This window comes from Doryrhamphus excisus, chromosome 12 (genome assembly GCF_030265055.1).
Source record: "Doryrhamphus excisus isolate RoL2022-K1 chromosome 12, RoL_Dexc_1.0, whole genome shotgun sequence".
Classification (NCBI taxonomy): Eukaryota; Metazoa; Chordata; class Actinopteri; order Syngnathiformes; family Syngnathidae; genus Doryrhamphus; species Doryrhamphus excisus.
Genome location: NC_080477.1, coordinates 6,361,277 through 6,378,698, shown reverse-complemented (window position 1 = coordinate 6,378,698; position 17,422 = coordinate 6,361,277). Strand labels below are relative to the sequence as shown.

Sequence of the window (17,422 nt, the reverse complement as noted above, 5' to 3'; positions counted from 1 at the left end):
TTAGCAAACTTTGAACTCATAGAAATAACTTGCTTTCTTTCAGCATCAAATTATACATAATGTGTGCCGTGTATTCTGGTTTTTCATTTGGGATGCATGAAAAATACACAACCCTCCATCCATCTTCAATGCCACTTATCCTCACTAGGGTCGCTATGATTCAGGCTAGAGGCGGGGTACACCCTGGAGTGGTTGCCAGCCAATCACAGGGCACATATAGACAAACAACCATTCATAGTCATATTCATACCTATGCATAATTTAGAGTAGGTAATTAATCTAATATTCATGTTTTTGGAATGTGGGATTAAACGAGTACCCGTGGATGAGGAGACCATGTAAATCCACCAACCAAGAACCGAAACCAGATGCTAACCATTATAGGCCACCGTGCGGCCAAAATTTATAACCGTTTTTGTTATTTTCATGATTTTGTTTCCACACCCTTGATTAGACTCCATAACTTTCATACTTACCTTTTTCACATTCACTAAATAACAAAACCAGGCTGCATGGTGGACGAGTGGTTAGCACGCAGACCTCACAGCTAGAAGACCAGGGTTCAATTCCACCCTCGGCAATCTCCGTATGGAGTTTGCATGTTCTCCCCGTGCATGCGTGGGTTTTCTCCGGGTACTCCGGTTTCCTCCCACATTCCAAAAACATGCTAGGTTAATTGGCGACTCCAAATTGTCCATAGGTATGAATGTGAGTGTGAATGGTTGTTTGTCTATATGTGCCCTGTGATTGGCTAGCGACCAGTCCAGGGTGTACCCCGCCTCTCGCACGAAGATAACTGGGATAGGCTCCAGCACCCGCCACGACCCTCGTGAGGAAAAGCAGTAGAAAATGAATGAATGAATAAATAACAAAACCAGCACTATTCTATGCTATGCTATTCTATGCTATTTTTTCATGCGTGAAACATGTCTCAGTTTTTTTTAGGCTACTGCAAACAAAGGTTCCCCCTGTTTAAAGCAGAGATTTCCATCTTATAATGGGATTAGTCTCTTCAGTAACAGGCAGAGGGAGGCAAGAAGGTTAATTCCACATTGGAGCATGAAAATGACGCCAATTCTTATGTAGAAATTACTCCTTATTACACAATTTTAGCAAAAAATTATTCTAAGGAATTTCGGATGGAGATAGTTTTGTTTAATCAGTAGTGTTCAGTAAATAAGTGTACAATATTTGGACACAAATATTCAATGAATATACAGTAATGTTGGTCCACAAAATGAGAACGCACTGCCAACCGTTCCTAATGTACAACAATAATTCAGCATTTCTTCCATAAATAATGTTACAAAAAAAATCAGGCTTCAGGGGTCACCTTAGGTTAAACTGTTCCCCCATTCCCCAGTGTGCCGCTGCTAATCCACCATGTTCAATTCTTAACGCTTACTGGAATGTGTTGGCCACTTACCACACAGCACCATCAAATCTGATCCGGGTGCAGACTAAAGACAGACCAGTAGGCAGGTGTATTCTTTGTTTGTCAGCAGACCTCCACAATGAACAACAGCAACGTTGAATTTGAACCTTTTCAATATTCTTACTATGACTACTCAGACTGGTACTCCAACAACCCGGAGCCAACAAAACCTCCCAAAGAGTGAGTATATAATAAAAGTCAATCTATGTACATATACTATACTTACCGGTGCATGGGTTTTATTGATTTATTTGCATTTACATTGTCTGCAGAGTGATTTTACCATGTGATCCAACAGCGGATGATAGAATCTTTCACATCTGCATACTCAGTCTATCTGTAAGTACTTGCATTTCATTTTAAAATGAAGTAGCAGTAATCTTACAGTAGATAATTGTCTACTTTTACAGTAAAGCAAGTCAATAGTCCATGAAATATGTTAGATATTCGATTCGGATTGTAATGCAACTTGTCTGACTCTGACCAGTTAAGTTAAGTCTTAAACAAGTTTTATAATATATTTTATTTGGCTCCTCTAAACAAGTGTCGATGCAATACACATGCACGCTCTCTCCTATACACACACCATTGGTAGTAATGGTAGTAGTTTTGTGTTCATAACTATAGAATATATTTTTGGTAAAGGGGAAATATGCTAATAATGATATTTTAAAAAATGTGTGCAGTAGAGTACACTGTAGAATTTAGGGACTGATAAAAAGAAAGAATTGTGGTAATAATATAACCATAAATAAAAAATCCACCCATATTGCATACAAATACGCCCTCTAGGGGCTGTGAGTAGTATAGGTTTGACAGCAGTGAAATCTGATGGGAAAGTTGCTATACTTCAGGTCTTGTTTATATAACCATAAATAATAAATCCCCCATATTGCATACAAATACGCCCCCTAGGGGCTGTGAGTAGTATAGGTTATGGTTAGGGTTAAATCAGTAAAATCTGATGAGAAAGTTGCTATATTTCAGGCCTTGTTTATATAACCATTAATTAAAAAAATCTCCCATATTGCATACAAATACGCCCCCTAGGGGCTGTGAGTAGTATAGGTTAGGGTTCGGGTTAAATCAGTGAAATCTGATGGAAAAGTTGCTCTACTTCAGGCCTTGTTTTGTACAAGAGAAATCACCCCCGTTTGCAATCTCTGCCTCTTTTAATATCAGTAAAAAATGCATTAGAAAATTTTATTTTTTAATTTGAGGATTTGTATTTTTATTTCCATTTTGGTTGAATTTGCCCTAAAAAAAAAAATAAAATAAATATATATATATATATATATATATATATATATTAGGGTGCATCAAAAAACACAATTATTGAATTCTGATATGGCTGGGTACTAAAAGTGTTCAAATATATGTAGAAACAACATGTCACGGTGCGGCATGTCAATGTTGCGGTGCGACCCCGGGATGCAGAGAGCAGGACCAAATGCAGGTAAAATAATATTTATTCTCGCTATTATAGCAGCAGAAGAAAACGCAACTCAACTTGCTGACGGACAAACAACAATAATCCCACACAGGGAAACGCACACACCTGAACTAAATAGATACTCAAATTAGGGACAGGTGTGGGTAACTAAGACAACGGAGGCAGAAAAGGCAAAACAGGAAGTCAGACAAAATAAGACCGTGCAAAAAAGAAACCAAAACCCAGACCGGAAACTCAAACCCAAACTGTCACGTGCAAACCCACACAGGGCGTGACACAACACATCCAAAATATTTTCCAATACATGATTATTTAGGGGTGCCACAATACATCTGTTTTTGTGGAATAAAGTGGTGAACAGTTCATGGTCAAGTTCAATGGTCACCATGAATTGTTATATAATGTGTTACAATTGCCCCTTGTGTGTACAATAAAATATAAATAAAATAAAAAAAACAAAGTGTTTAAACTTTATATGTATGTCAAATATCCATCACTGCTACATAAAATTCAGGGTAAGGCTGTGTGAACATGTCCCATTTACAGCCATTCATTTTGTCAATAGGACAAATGAATGGAGAATCTTGAAAGTTGAATTCTGAGAAATACCCAATCTGCCCAAAGAGAAAACAAATATATTTACTTTAATAACCCTATAGGAAATGATGCTGTATAGAAGTTCATTGTACTCAACATTTCCAGGTCAACGTTTTGGCAATTAGACTAGAAATTGCACATTTTCTGAAATTTTACAGACGTTTATGTGTGAGGTGGCACCCCTAAATCTCAATGGATTTCCTCAAAACTTTGCAGAAGACATTTTTATGTTCATTAGAAAATAATGAAATGCCAGCCAAATTGATATTATGAAATTAGAATTTCCCATTAAATTTTGATGCACCCTAATATATGTATATATACAATCTGGCAACGTGCCTTCCTAATGATCCGCAGGTGTGCTCCGGTGGATCCTCAAAACATATGCATTCATTCATTCATTTTCTACCGCTTTTCCTCACGAGGGTCACAGGGGTGCTGGAGCCTATCCCAGCTGTCTTTGGGCGAGAGACGGGGTACACCCTGGACTGGTGGCCAGCCAATCACAGGGCACATATAGACAAACAACCATTCACACTCACATTCATATCTATGGACAATTTGGAGTCGCCAATTAACCTAGCATGTTTTTGGAATGGGTGGAATTGAACTTGGGTCTCCTAGCTGTGAGGTCTGCGCGCTAACCACTCGACCGCCGTGCAGCACTACAAAAATATAAAATTTACAAATAAGGAATCCTACTTCACGAAAATTCACTTATCACTGTTGGGTGTGGAACCAATGAACTGTGATAAACGAGGGATTACTGTGCAATTTGCCAATCATTCACATCATCAAAGTCCAGCTAAGTTGTAACAAATGTTTTTATTCTTGTAGCTAGTGGTCATGTTAATCCTGGCAGCACTCAGCAGGAGAAATAAACTCTGCCAAGGATTTACAAGAGGATCCTCCAGCATCTTTAGGTGGGTTTCACAGTTAATCCAGCTTGATACATGGAATATCACACGTCCCCGTTTTTTGTATGTTCTTACAGTCCAACCAACTTCCTGGATCAGACACAGAAAAAAGGTGTAACGATGGCCGTGTTTGGACTGGTGTTCAGCAAGCTGGCCATGCTGGTGATTGCTCCCGACCCTTTGCCGTTCTCCAAAGATACTCCATCTGAAATCAAAGGTGCGTATCTGTAACGAGAACAGGAAGTATACGCTGACATCTGTATGAAACGCTGTATTCCTGCATCATGAAAACTGATTCCCATTCCCAACATTATCTGATTGTTTTTAGAGTACATGAAGATAATGGCCATCTTCTACTACCCAATTCTCTACTACCCTCTGATGGTTTGTAGTACTCTGCATCACAGAGCAGCATATGTGTTTGGGACTCTGCTCTCCATCAGCCATTTTGGAGTTCAGCTGTGGCAGAAGTTTGACTGTCCAAAGACTCCAGAGGTGAGACCTTTATCATATTTCTATGAGGGTCTCATATTACAGTAAACCTCGAATATATCGGACTTGGATATATCGGAAATTTGCTCACAACGGACAGATAAAAAAGAACCAATTTTTCTGTAATGCATTTCCAATAAAAATTCATTGCATATATCGGATTTTTTATAACAGATTTCGCCTATTTCGGACAAAATCTCCAGTCCCGTTCCAATGCATTTCCATTAAATTTCCCTCGCATATATCGGATGGCCGCATCGTGGCGCTCCGATTCGTCGAATCGTGACAGGCTACGACGTCATTTGCAGCGTTTGCAGCGTTGCCTGCGCGTCCAGGTACATTGGAAACATAGTCAAGGAAGTGCCTTTTTATAACGGATAAAATCCGATTTACGCATATACCGGATATAAATCCGATATATGCGTAAAACGGACATTTTCCGGTATACGCATATAACGGATTTCGCTTATATCGGACAAAACCAGTGGGAACAATTGAATCCGACATATCCGGGGTTTACTGTACATATAAAAATATGTTTTGGGAGATGATTGGTTCTTGGCTTTTCTTTCACAGATCTATAAGTTCTACTCTTTGCTTGCCACTTTACCTCAGCTGGCCTGCCTGGCTTATCTTTGCATCCAATTTCCTCTGCTGTTCTTCAGAGGAACAAAGACTGAAGAGGTGACAAATGTTTGTGAATATGGATATCTTCTTTGTTTAATGGAATGGAAAATACACAGAAAATACACACATCCACCAAATAATATGTATTCGAGCTATAGTACACAAATGAGCTAAATTTCAAGAACAGTAGAAACATTGAAATAATTTACATTTTGCAACTTTGGATCCAAAGTAGGTTCTAAGTAGAGCTTCAAAAAAAATGGTACTTTATTGCAAATTCATTCATTATCATTATCATTATCTGATCAAATGTTTAACCATAGAATGGGTTTAGGAATGCTTGATGCCAGTGTTTCCAGATTGTTGCTCCAGGTGATGAAGACGGCTTCATAGAGGGCATCCACCGTCTGGAACCGATGTTCACTTTTGTAACCTTCCCTTCCATCCCATCCATTCCCAAATATTGTCAATTGGATTTACATAGAACAGGGGAATCAGGATGGTCCAAAAGAGTGATCTTATTCATCTCTGGAAGAAGTCCTTTGTCAGGGAGACATTGTGAACTGCAGCATTGTCCTTGTTGAAGAACCCAGTCATTAGCACAGAGATAAAGGACCTTCAGTCATGAGCGATGCCCCCTGCAACATCTCCACATAGACACCCTCCGTTTGACGCCCCTGCACAATCAGAAGCTCAGGTTTTCCACTGAAAGAAAAAGCACCCGCAGTCATTTTATAATATTTGTTGTAGCAATCTGTTCCACACTGAGTATTGAACATCTGATATAATTATATTCTTGCATTAAAAAATAATCTTGCATGTATTTTGGTAATATATAAAATATAAAACAAACAAAAAAAATCAGAGGAGCCACTTGGGAGAGGAAAGAGATGGCATCCTTCAAAGGGTCTGAATTCCCATCACTATTATTAATAGTGGGCGGCACGGCGGTCGAGTGGTTTGCGCGCAGACCTCACCGCTAGGAGACCAGGGTTCAATTCCACCCTCGGCCATCTCTGTGTGGAGTTTGCATGTTCTCCCCGTGCATGCGTGGGTTTTCTCCGGGTACTCCGGTTTCCTCCCACATTCCAAAAACATGCTAGGTTAATTGGCGACTCCAAATTGTCCATAGGTATGAATGTGAGTGTGAATGGTTGTTTGTCTATATGTGCCCCGTGATTGGTTGGCGACCAGTCCAGGGTGTACCACACCTCTCGCCCGAAGACAGCTGGGATAGGCTCCAGCTCCAGGAAAAAGCGGTAGAGAATGAATGAATGAATTATTAATAGTTTTTAAGATGTGAATGGTTCATTTATTATATTTGAAGCATAACAAGCACGATTACTTTTATGACCCGAGTGGAAGTAATTTAGCATCCTTGATCAGGTTACACAGGCGAGTGGAACTAATAAGTTTCAACAGTTTCAATGATCATACATTCAATCTACTAATGTCAAGCCAATGTGTTTATAAAAGGGAAATAAATATATTCTAAATACATCAATTTATGAAAGTATAATACAATTCTAATTTCTTGGGAAAACAAGCTGCACAATGTAAATAATTTTATTATTTATTTCCAGGATCTTGACAGCAGCTACTACAGTGACTATGTGAAGTCACTGCTAAGGAAAAAGAAGTCTTCAGCAGTCAGGTGAAGGAACAAGTTTGTTTTTGATTTTCATTCAGTTTTCTTGCAGATAAAATGTTAGTGTCACAATGTAGGAGGTAGTGGAGGCAGGAAATGTAAAAGAGGGCACAGTGAAGACATTTCTGTCTGGTTTTGCTTAAAAATGTAGCTCCTGCTCATCTGACAAACCGACACTGATGGAGAGACTACTGGAAGTGCCGAAGAGTTATATTTACATACCAGAAAAAGGTGTGTGCAGATGCCATTTTTAAATTCACATCAAACATACTTGAACTTTCATCTCCTCCCTTGGGAAGTAAGAATTTCTTTGTTTCTGCTTCCAGTGTTCCGTTTCCCACTAAAGCTGGCGGTGTCAGTGTTTGTGGCTTTTGTGGCAATATATCATGTAAGTGGGCTAAAAAAAAACTCATCATGAACTGTTATCTTCTCTGACAGACTAACCAATTTATAATTGAATTAATTAATGAGTACAATTAAATAAGTGGACGGCACGGTGGTCGAGTGGTTAGCGCCCAGACCTCACAGCTAGGAGACCAGGGTTCGATTCCACCCTCGGCCATCTCTGTGTGGAGTTTGCATGTTTTCCCCGTGCATTGCAGGGTTTCCTCCCACATTCCAAAAACATGCTAGGTTAATTGGCGATTCCAAATTGTCCATAGGTATGAATGTGAGTGTGAATGGTTGTTTGTCTCTATATGTGCCCTGTGATTGGCTGGCGACCAGTCCAGGGTGTACCCCGCCTTTCACCCGAAGACAGCTGGGATAGGCTCCAGTACCCCCCGCAACCCTCGTGAGGAAAAAGCGGTAGAAAATGAATGAATGAATGAATGAATTAAATAAGTGGGCGGCACAGTGGTCGAGTGGTTAGCGCCCAGACCTCACAGCTAGGAGACCAGGGTTCAATCCACCCTCGGCCCATCTCTGTGTGGAGTTTGCATGTTCTCCCCGTGCATTGCAGGGTTTCCTCCCACATTCCAAAAACATGCTAGGTTAATTGGCGACTCCAAATTGTCCATAGGTATGAATGTGAGTGTGAATGGTTGTTTGTCTATATGTGCCCTGTGATTGGCTGGCGACCAGTTCAGGGTGTACCCCGCCTCTCGCCCAAAGACAGCTGGGATAGGCTCCAGCACCCCCGCGACCCTCGTGAGGAAAAAGCGGTAGAAAATGAATGAATGAATTAAATAAGTGGGCGGCACGGTGGTCGAGTGGTTAGGGCCAAGACCTCACAGCTAGGAGACCAGGGTTCGATTCCACCCTCGGGCCATCTCTGTGTGGAGTTTGCATGTTCTCCCTGTGCATTGCAGGGTTTCCTCCCACATTCCAAAAACATGCTAGGTTAATTGGCGACTCCAAATTGTCCATAGGTATGAATGTGAGTGTGAATGGTTGTTTGTCTATATGTGCCCTGTGATTGGCTGGCGACCAGTCCAGGGTGTACCCCGCCTCTCGTCCGAAGACAGCTGGGATAGGCTCCAGCACCCCCTGCGACCCTTGTGAGGAAAAAGCGGTAGAAAATGAATGAATGAATTAAATAAGTGGGCGGCACGGTGGTCGAGTGGTTAGGGCCAAGACCTCACAGCTAGGAGACCAGGGTTCAATTCCACCCTCGGCCATCTCTGTGTGGAGTTTGCATGTTCTCCCCGTGCATTGCAGGGTTTCCTCCCACATTCCAAAAACATGCTAGGTTAATTAATGACTCCAAATTGTCCATAGGTATGAATGTGAGTGTGAATGGTTGTTTGTCTATATGTGCCCTGTGATTGGCTGGCGACCAGTCCAGGGTGTACCCCGCCTTTCACCCGAAGACAGCTGGGATAGGCTCCAGCACCCCCCGCAACTCTCGTGAGGAAAAAGCGGTAGAAAATGAATGAATGAATTAAATAAGTGGGCGGCACAGTGGTCGAGTGGTTAGCGCCCAGACCTCACAGCTCGGAGACCAGGGTTCGATTCCACCCTCGGCCATCTCTGTGTGGAGTTTGCATGTTCTCCCTGTGCATTGCAGGGTTTCCTCCCACATTCCAAAAACATGCTAGGTTAATTGGCGACTCCAAATTGTCCATAGGTATGAATGTGAGTGTGAATGGTTGTTTGTCTATATGTGCCCTGTGATTGGCTGGCGACCAGTCCAGGGTGTACCCCGCCTCTCGTCCGAAGACAGCTGGGATAGGCTCCAGCACCCCCTGCGACCCTTGTGAGGAAAAAGCGGTAGAAAATGAATGAATGAATTAAATAAGTGGGCGGCACGGTGGTCGAGTGGTTAGGGCCAAGACCTCACAGCTAGGAGACCAGGGTTCAATTCCACCCTCGGCCATCTCTGTGTGGAGTTTGCATGTTCTCCCCGTGCATTGCAGGGTTTCCTCCCACATTCCAAAAACATGCTAGGTTAATTAATGACTCCAAATTGTCCATAGGTATGAATGTGAGTGTGAATGGTTGTTTGTCTATATGTGCCCTGTGATTGGCTGGCGACCAGTCCAGGGTGTACCCCGCCTTTCACCCGAAGACAGCTGGGATAGGCTCCAGCACCCCCCGCAACCCTCGTGAGGAAAAAGCGGTAGAAAATGAATGAATGAATGAATTAAATAAGTGGGCGGCACGGTGGTCGAGTGGTTAGTGCCCAGACCTCACAGCTAGGAGTTTGCATGTTCTCCCCGTGCATGCATGGGTTTTCTCCGGGTACTCCGGTTTCCTCCCACATTCCAAAAACATGCTAGGTTAATTGGCGACTCCAAATTGTCCATAGGTATGAATGTGAGTGTGAATGGTTGTTTGTCTATATGTGCCCTGTGATTGGCTGGCCACCAGTCCAGGGTGTACCCCGCGTCTCGCCCCAATACAGCTGGGATAGGCTCCAGCACCCCCCGCAACCCTCGTGAGGATAAGCAGTAGAAAATGGATGAATGAATGAGTTCTCCTCCTATTTTGTGTGGAAGTGGTAACTTTTTGGCTTCTTATTTTGTCTTTCCCCACCCTCGGCCATCTCTGTGTGGAGTTTGCATATTCTCCCCGTGCATGCGTGGGTTTTCTCCGGGTACTCCGGTTTCCTCCCACATTCCAAAAACATGCTAGGTTAATTGGCGACTCCAAATTGTCCATAGGTATGAATGTGAGTGTGAATGGTTATTTGTCTATATGTGCTCTGTGATTGGCTGGCCACCAGTCCAGGGTGTACCCCACCTCTCACCCAAAGACAGCTGGGATAGGCTCCAGCACCCCCGCGACCCTTGTGAGGAAAAAGCGGTAGAAAATGAATGACTGAATTAAATAATGTGTCTTGTCTTCCAGACAGCACTGTTGTTGGTGGTGTCGGTAGTCCCAACTCTCCATATAGTCCGTGCTGGTATTGATGAGAACATTGCCTTCCTCTTATTGGGATTTGGGATCATCCTCTCAGATGACAGAATGGAGGTCGTCCAAATTGTGACTTTCTATACTTGGTTGCTAGAAGGTTTGTGATGTATTTCTTCAAGTGTTGATACTATGAAGAGATTAAATCGTATTTATTTTATAGTGTGCTACCTTTGTGCAATGACCCTATCTTGTGTGGTCAGTCTGGTCATGCTCATGAGGACCATGGTACTTCACAGGTAAGTGGAATCTCTTTTGGACATGGTGTTATATGTATCGGAATGCTGGAATTATGTATCAGATTTCAAAAGATACATTATAAATCTACCTAAGACTGCTACAGGGTGACCCAAAAAAAACGGGCCCCAACTCTAATTAGGCTCCGTTTCTTTGTGTTTTGTCTTTGGTCATAACTAGTTTATTATATCCAAAACATCACATCAAAGCACTGGGGTCTTTGGCCTTTTTTTGTCGGTTCTACAGCATATGTTCTAGATGGCCTCCATTCAGCTCCGTGCATTTCTCGAGGCGCAGCACAAAGTTGTCCATGAAGTTCTTACAGACTGAATTGGTAATGGTTCTCATCTCCTCCCTGATGGCTTTCTTGAGTTCCGCAATGGTTCTGGGTTTCCCCGCGTAGACTCTGTCCTTAAGATAGCCCCAAAGAAAAAAAATCAGAGGGGCTTAGGTCCGGACTATGGGGTGCCCACTCAAAATCAGTCTTGAGACTAATCACTCGGCCTGCGAAGTTCTCTTTCAGCCAATCAATCGCGGGACAGGTTTGAGGTGTGAGAACTTGCTCCGTCTTGCTGGAACCAGAACTTGCTCATGAGTGACGGGTACATGGTCTGGAGTTCATTCTTGAAGGTTTTGAGGACCTCCACATAGATTCTCGGCTGTTCGCTTCTTGGGACGTCCCGAGTGGCATTCTCACTGGTAGTGTTGAGTTGCTATCCATGGTCCCGTACTTCTCGAAGTGGTCCACCCAGTTCTGAATTCTGCTTTTGGATGGAGCCTTTTCACATTCGAACTGACCCATGAAACTGTCCTGGGTTTTCTTAAACGAGCCTGTCTTGTAATAAAATTTAAAAATAAGGGCAATTAGTGAATAAATCATGGAGATAACACATAAAGTGTACACGGGCCCGTTTTTTTTGGGTCACCCTGTATTCCAGTGATTTTCAACCACTGTTCCACGGCACACTAGTGTGCCTTGAGAAATTATCCAATATCACTTTTTATAATTTAACATTTATTAATCATCATTTGCAAATATTATGTCAATATCCACATATACGTGGACCCAAATATTCCAATTGCATTTGGTTTTATTTGCTAAAACTGAAAGAATTGAACCTTTGTATACGCCTCATTCCGAAAGAATAGAGCCAATCCGAATGAATATATAATCGGATTAATCGGATGGAATATTCCTTTAACCAATCCGATTGAGGTATCTTGTAGCCGCTAAAACGGAAAGTTGTCAGTGTGCGTTCTTCTTCTTCTGTTGTTTATTGGCGGTTGGCAAGCAGCTTTCGTGTGCATTAGCGCCATCTGTGGAACAGAATCTAAACCCTTCCATACGCCATTCATAAGTCCATAAGTCAAAAGAAAATATATATCTATATAAAACATGTACCGAGTTGAATTATAAAATATTAGCAAGATTGAATTTGATCTTTTCCTGTTTAAATTTATCATATCGCGTGCTCAGATATGACGTAACACGCAGATCCAGACGTTCTTCAGTTTTACAAATGGAGGCCAGCAATCGGCATTGGACTAAGCAAAGTTTGTTTTTGATCCAAACTAAATTTCAAGATTGGACAAACGAAAAACTGGCAATACGGAGTTATTCCAACAAGTGAAAGAACAACCTGGGGAAATCGGTATCACGTGATTCCGTTTTACTGGGCATGCCCCATTGACTATTCTGGTTGACTATCGCGACGCATGTAGACAAGAGATGGGAATATTCCTTTCTATGGATACCATTGTTTCCCGAAAGGTCATTCGGAAAGAGAAAAAGTGGTCATGTAAAAACGTGGCTACTGTGGAGTGTCTGTGGTGTAAAGACTGGCAGAGCAATGTAATATTGGTCCGTGTGGCAACACCTACCTTGTTCCTCCGATAGACTTATTGATGTTTTCCAATGTAAAAAAAAACATGCCGTGGCTCAAAAAAGGTTGAAAAACACTGCTGTATTCCATAGTTCACACTATACATAATGGCCATCATAATTACACAGCATACATAGACTATAGCCCTTCCCTTGTGCTCTGTGCTTCAGATCAAACCTGAGAGGACTGTACAAAGGAGAAATCTACAACCTTTATAACAGTCAGAAGAGCTGCCGTCCGTCAAAGTCTGGTGTTGTCTGTTGGATGGGCTTCACTGGATACCAAGCTGCAATCGTCTGTCTTGGTGATGCCAAAAAAAAAAAAACACGACAGAAAACTTTCTGAGTACAGTAAACCTCGCATATATCGGACTCGGATATATCGGAAATTCGCTCACAACGGACAGATAAAAAAGAACCGATTTTTCTGTAATGCATTTCCAATAAAAATTAATTGCATATATCGGATTTTTTATAACGAATTTCGCCTATTTCGGACAAAATCTCCAGTCCCGTTCCAATGCATTTCCATTAAATTTCCCTCGCATATATCGGATGGCCGCATCGTGGCGCTCCGATTCGCCGAATCGTGACAGGCCGCTATACGACGTCATTTGCAGCGTTTGCAGCGTTGCCTGCGCGTCCAGGTACATTGGAAACATAGTCAAGGAAGTGCCTTTTTATAACGGATAAAATCCGATTTACGCATATACCGGATATAAATCCGATATATGCGTAAAACGGACATTTTCTGGTATACGCATATAACGGATTTCGCTTATATCGGACAAAACCAGTGGGAACAATTGAATCCGATATATCCGAGGTTTACTGTATTACTAAAGTTAGTAAGCTATTAATCAGCCTTCCGTGTTATGTCTTGGCAGGTATGGCAATCCAGACTCTCGTGTTTTTCATCTGCTTCTTGTTCCTGGTTTTCCTTGTTATCGTACCCATCTTTTATGGGCGCAACGTTATCGTTTTTGAAATTGCCGGGAAAGCCTGGTAAGTGAGTAATTTATCAGCCATCTCTTTATTTAAACTATTTGATGGATTTTCTATTTGGGTGTGATGCATTAGGCCAGCATGGGTCACAGTCATCCTGATCACAGTCCTTCAACACGTCGCGGCCAAGTTTGCTTTTGTCAAAAAAGAAGCAGGCACAAGAGACTTAAACAACAGGTACAAGCATTCATCTTCAAAATCTATTGCAAAGATTTGCTCATGTTGTAGTCAGGAGATCGGTAAAAACCTGGGTTTGATTCTCTACTTGGCATCTCTGTGTGGAGTTTGCATGTTCTCCCCATGCATGCGTGGGTTTTCTCCGGGTACTCCGGTTTCCTCCCACATTCCAAAAACATGCTAGGTTAATTGGCGACTCCAAACTGTCCATAGGTATGAATGTGAGTGTGAATGGCTGCTGGACATTGATGATGTGAATGATTGGCAAATTGAGGTTGCTTGTTGCTGTTTGCTTCAGGGTGCATTCAAATAAGGAACAGTAATCCCTCGTTTATCACAGTTCATTAGTTCCAGTGATAAGTGAATTTCCGTGAAGTAGGATTCCTTATTTATAAATTTTATATTTTTGTAGTGCTGCACGGCGGATGAGTGGTTAGCGCACAGACCTCATAGCTAAGAGAGCCGAGTTCAATCCCAACCATGGCCATCTCTGTGTGGAGTTTGCATGTTCTCCCCGTGCATGCGTGGGTTTTCTCCGGGTACTCCGGTTTCCTCCCACATTCCAAAAACATGCTAGGTTAATTGGCGACTCCAAATTGTCCATAGGTATGAATGTGAGTGTGAATGGTTGTTTGTCTATATGTGCCCTGTGATTGGCTGGCGACCAGTCCAGGGTGTACCCCGCCTCTCGCCTCCAGCACCCCAGCGACCCTTGTGCGGAAAAGTGGGAGAAAATGAATGAATGAATGAATGTCACTTATCCTCACTAGGGTCGTGGATATACTGGAGCCTATCCCAGCTGTCTTCGGGCGAGAGGCGGGGTACACCCTGGACTGGTCGCCAGCCAATCACAGGGCACATATAGACAAACAACCATTCACACTCACATTCATACCTATGGACAATTTGGAGTCGCCAATTAACCTAGCATGTTTTTGGAATGTGGGAGGAAACCGGAGTACCCGGAGAAAACCCACGCATGCACAGGGAGAACATGCAAACTCCACACAGAGATGGCAAGTAGAGAATCAAACCCAGGTCTTACCGATCTCCTGATATGTGCCCTGTGATTGGCTGGCAACCAGTCCAGGGTGTACCCCGCCTTTCGCCCGAAGACAGCTGGGATAGGCTCCAGTATATCCACGACCCTAGTGAGGATAAGCGACATTCATTCATTTTCTAACGCTTTTCCTCACAAGGGGGTGCTGGAGCCTATCCCAGCTGTCTTCGGGCGAGAGTACACCCTTGACTGGTCGCCAGCCAATCACAGGGCACATATAGACAAACAACCATTCACACTCACATTCATACCTATGGACAATTTGGAGTCGCCAATTAACCTAGCATGTTTTTGGAATGTGGGAGGAAATTGAACCCTGATCTCCTAGCTGTGAGGTCTACGCGCTAACCACTCGACCGCCGTGCAGCCCGATAAGCGGCATTATGTTGTATATTAATATTTTTTCTTTTGGACTTTGATTTCCAGAGAGAGTTTGTTTCTTTTGACGTATCTCCTGTTTCTGGTCAACACCGTGGTGGGAGTGATCGTGGCCATATGGAGGATGGTCATAACTGCACTCTACAACATTGTGCATCTCGGGCGTGTTGACATCAGCCTGCTGCACCACACTGCAGAGTCCTATGACCCAGGTATTCAGTGATTGTATGTTAACTATTGGATATGTTGTAAAAACATAATTGAATCAGTATAATTGAGCTCTTTCCCCGTTTAGCGTACCATTACTACACACAGTCCCTGAAGGTGGAGGTGAGCCAGTCACATCCGGTGATGAAGGCTTTCTGTGGGCTGCTGCTGGACATGATGGTAGAAGGTGGACGAGTGGGGCAGAAAATACGAGACGCAGAGGAAGGTAAATACTGTAACACACATGGTACTAGTTAAACGTTGAGATGGATAATAACCTCAAATTTAGATTCCATACTCCAGGCCTTTGCCTACTCTTTGGCAGGATAATGTCATAAATCAGCAATCATAAGTACATGGTGCTGATGCTGTAAAATTGGTATTAATTAAACAATATCTTCATTATTGTGTTTTTTAAAACTGCACTTTCTCATAATAAAAGTTGTGTCTACTACCTTGGGTACCTATAATAGAATGCTCTCAAAACAGCAGAGCATATAATAAATAGTACACTCTGGTCTAAAGACTTTCAGGCCCTAAAAGGTGATGTCTGGTTCTGTCCTGACAGCCTGCTCCATCATGTTTTCAGGGATCCAGGAAAGCTCTCAGAGCAAGTCGGCCAGCAGTCGTACTATTCGCTCTCGTTGGCAGCTGGTCTACACTTTGGTCAACAACCCCTCCCTGTTGGGTTCAAGGAAACACTTCCAAGCAATGCAGACCTCTGAGAGCCTCTTGAATGGGACCCCGAAACGTAGCAAACAGACAAGCAGCAAGAGGGAAGTTGATAGGACATCCAGTGATTCTGCCCAGGTCAGCGAGAACCAGGATAAACCAGAATGAGACCATGGACCATGTCAAGTAGTCAAATTAAAGACTTCTAATAAGTCTAACAGTAAAGGTAGAAGGTTGGATTTTTGAGAAGACATTGGTTGGCCATATATAGATATAGACTAGATAGTCTAGATATTGGATTCCAATGATTCTTCTTTAAGAAATAAAATGTTGCTTCAACATTGTCTTACTTTCTTCATTCAATAGTATGATACATCTGAAATTATATAATTACAATATTACTCATGTCTTATTCAAGGTATAGTCATCCCTCGTTTATCGTGATTAATTGGTTCCAGACCTGACCGCGATAGATTAATTTAGGAATTCTGATTCAATAAACATTGTCTTACTTTCTTCATTCAATAGTATGATACATCTGAAATTAAATAATTACAATATTACTCATGTCTTATTCAAGATATAGTCGTCCCTCGTTTATCGCGATTCATTGGTTCCGCGATAGATTAATTTAGGAAGTCAGATTCAATAAACATTGTCCTACTTTCTTCATTCAATAGTATGATACATCTGAAATTATATAATTACAATATTACTCATGTCTTATTCAAGGTATAGTCATCCCTCGTTTATCGTGATTAATTGGTTCCAGACCTGACCGCGATAGATTAATTTAGGAAGTCAGATTCAATAAACATTGTCTTACTTTCTTCATTCAATAGTATGATACATCTGAAATTAAATAATTACAATATTAATCATGTCTTATTCAAGATATAGTCGTCCCTCGTTTATTGTGATTAATTGGTTCCAGACCTGACCGCGATAGATTAATTCAGGAAGTCAGATTCAATAAACATTGTCTTACTTTCTTCATTCAATACTATGATACATCTGAAATTAAATAATTACAATATTACTCATGTCTTATTCAAGATATAGTCGTCCCTAGTTTATCGCGATTAATTGGTTCCAGACCTGACCGTGATAGATTAATTTGGGAAGTCAGATTAAATAAACATTGTCTTACTTTCTTCATTCAATAGTATGATACATCTGAAATTAAATAATTACAATATTACTCATGTCTTATTCAAGATATAGTCATCCCTCGTTTATCGCGATTAATTGGTTCTAGACCTGACCGCGATAGATTAATTT

At 41.9% G+C, this 17,422-nt stretch overlaps 1 protein-coding gene across 2 annotated transcripts; it reads left to right on the top strand.

Moving 5' to 3' along the window:
• Window positions 1-1,419: 1,419 nt before the first annotated feature.
• Window positions 1,420-16,469, top strand: LOC131139280 (receptor for retinol uptake stra6-like). 2 transcript variants are annotated; one of them, XM_058088724.1, is made up of 17 exons: window positions 1,420-1,615; window positions 1,708-1,774; window positions 4,323-4,408; window positions 4,480-4,619; window positions 4,731-4,897; window positions 5,471-5,578; window positions 7,105-7,175; window positions 7,321-7,400; window positions 7,496-7,557; window positions 10,461-10,623; window positions 10,687-10,762; window positions 12,814-12,947; window positions 13,530-13,647; window positions 13,723-13,824; window positions 15,311-15,474; window positions 15,558-15,695; window positions 16,059-16,469. In XM_058088724.1, the coding sequence occupies exons 1-17, from the start codon at window positions 1,515-1,517 to the stop codon at window positions 16,307-16,309; spliced, it is 2,028 nt and encodes a 675-aa protein (XP_057944707.1). In that variant the 5' UTR covers window positions 1,420-1,514; the 3' UTR covers window positions 16,310-16,469. The 2 variants fall into 2 exon arrangements, with proteins under 2 accessions (XP_057944707.1, XP_057944706.1); XM_058088723.1 differs by having other exon boundaries at window positions 16,038-16,469.
• The last annotated feature ends 953 nt before the right edge of the window (window positions 16,470-17,422 follow it).

What these genes read in the sequence shown, in the direction of transcription:
- LOC131139280 (XM_058088723.1), top strand. Translation starts at nt 1,515, where the DNA reads ATGAACAACAGCAACGTTGAATTTGAACCTTTTCAATATTCTTACTAT. An exon ending in ACTGTCCAAAGACTCCAGAG is followed by an intron (nt 4,898 to 5,470) that starts GTGAGACCTTTA and finishes TTTCTTTCACAG; the next exon opens with ATCTATAAGTTCTACTCTTT. An exon ending in ACAAGAGACTTAAACAACAG is followed by an intron (nt 13,825 to 15,310) that starts GTACAAGCATTC and finishes TTTGATTTCCAG; the next exon opens with AGAGAGTTTGTTTCTTTTGA.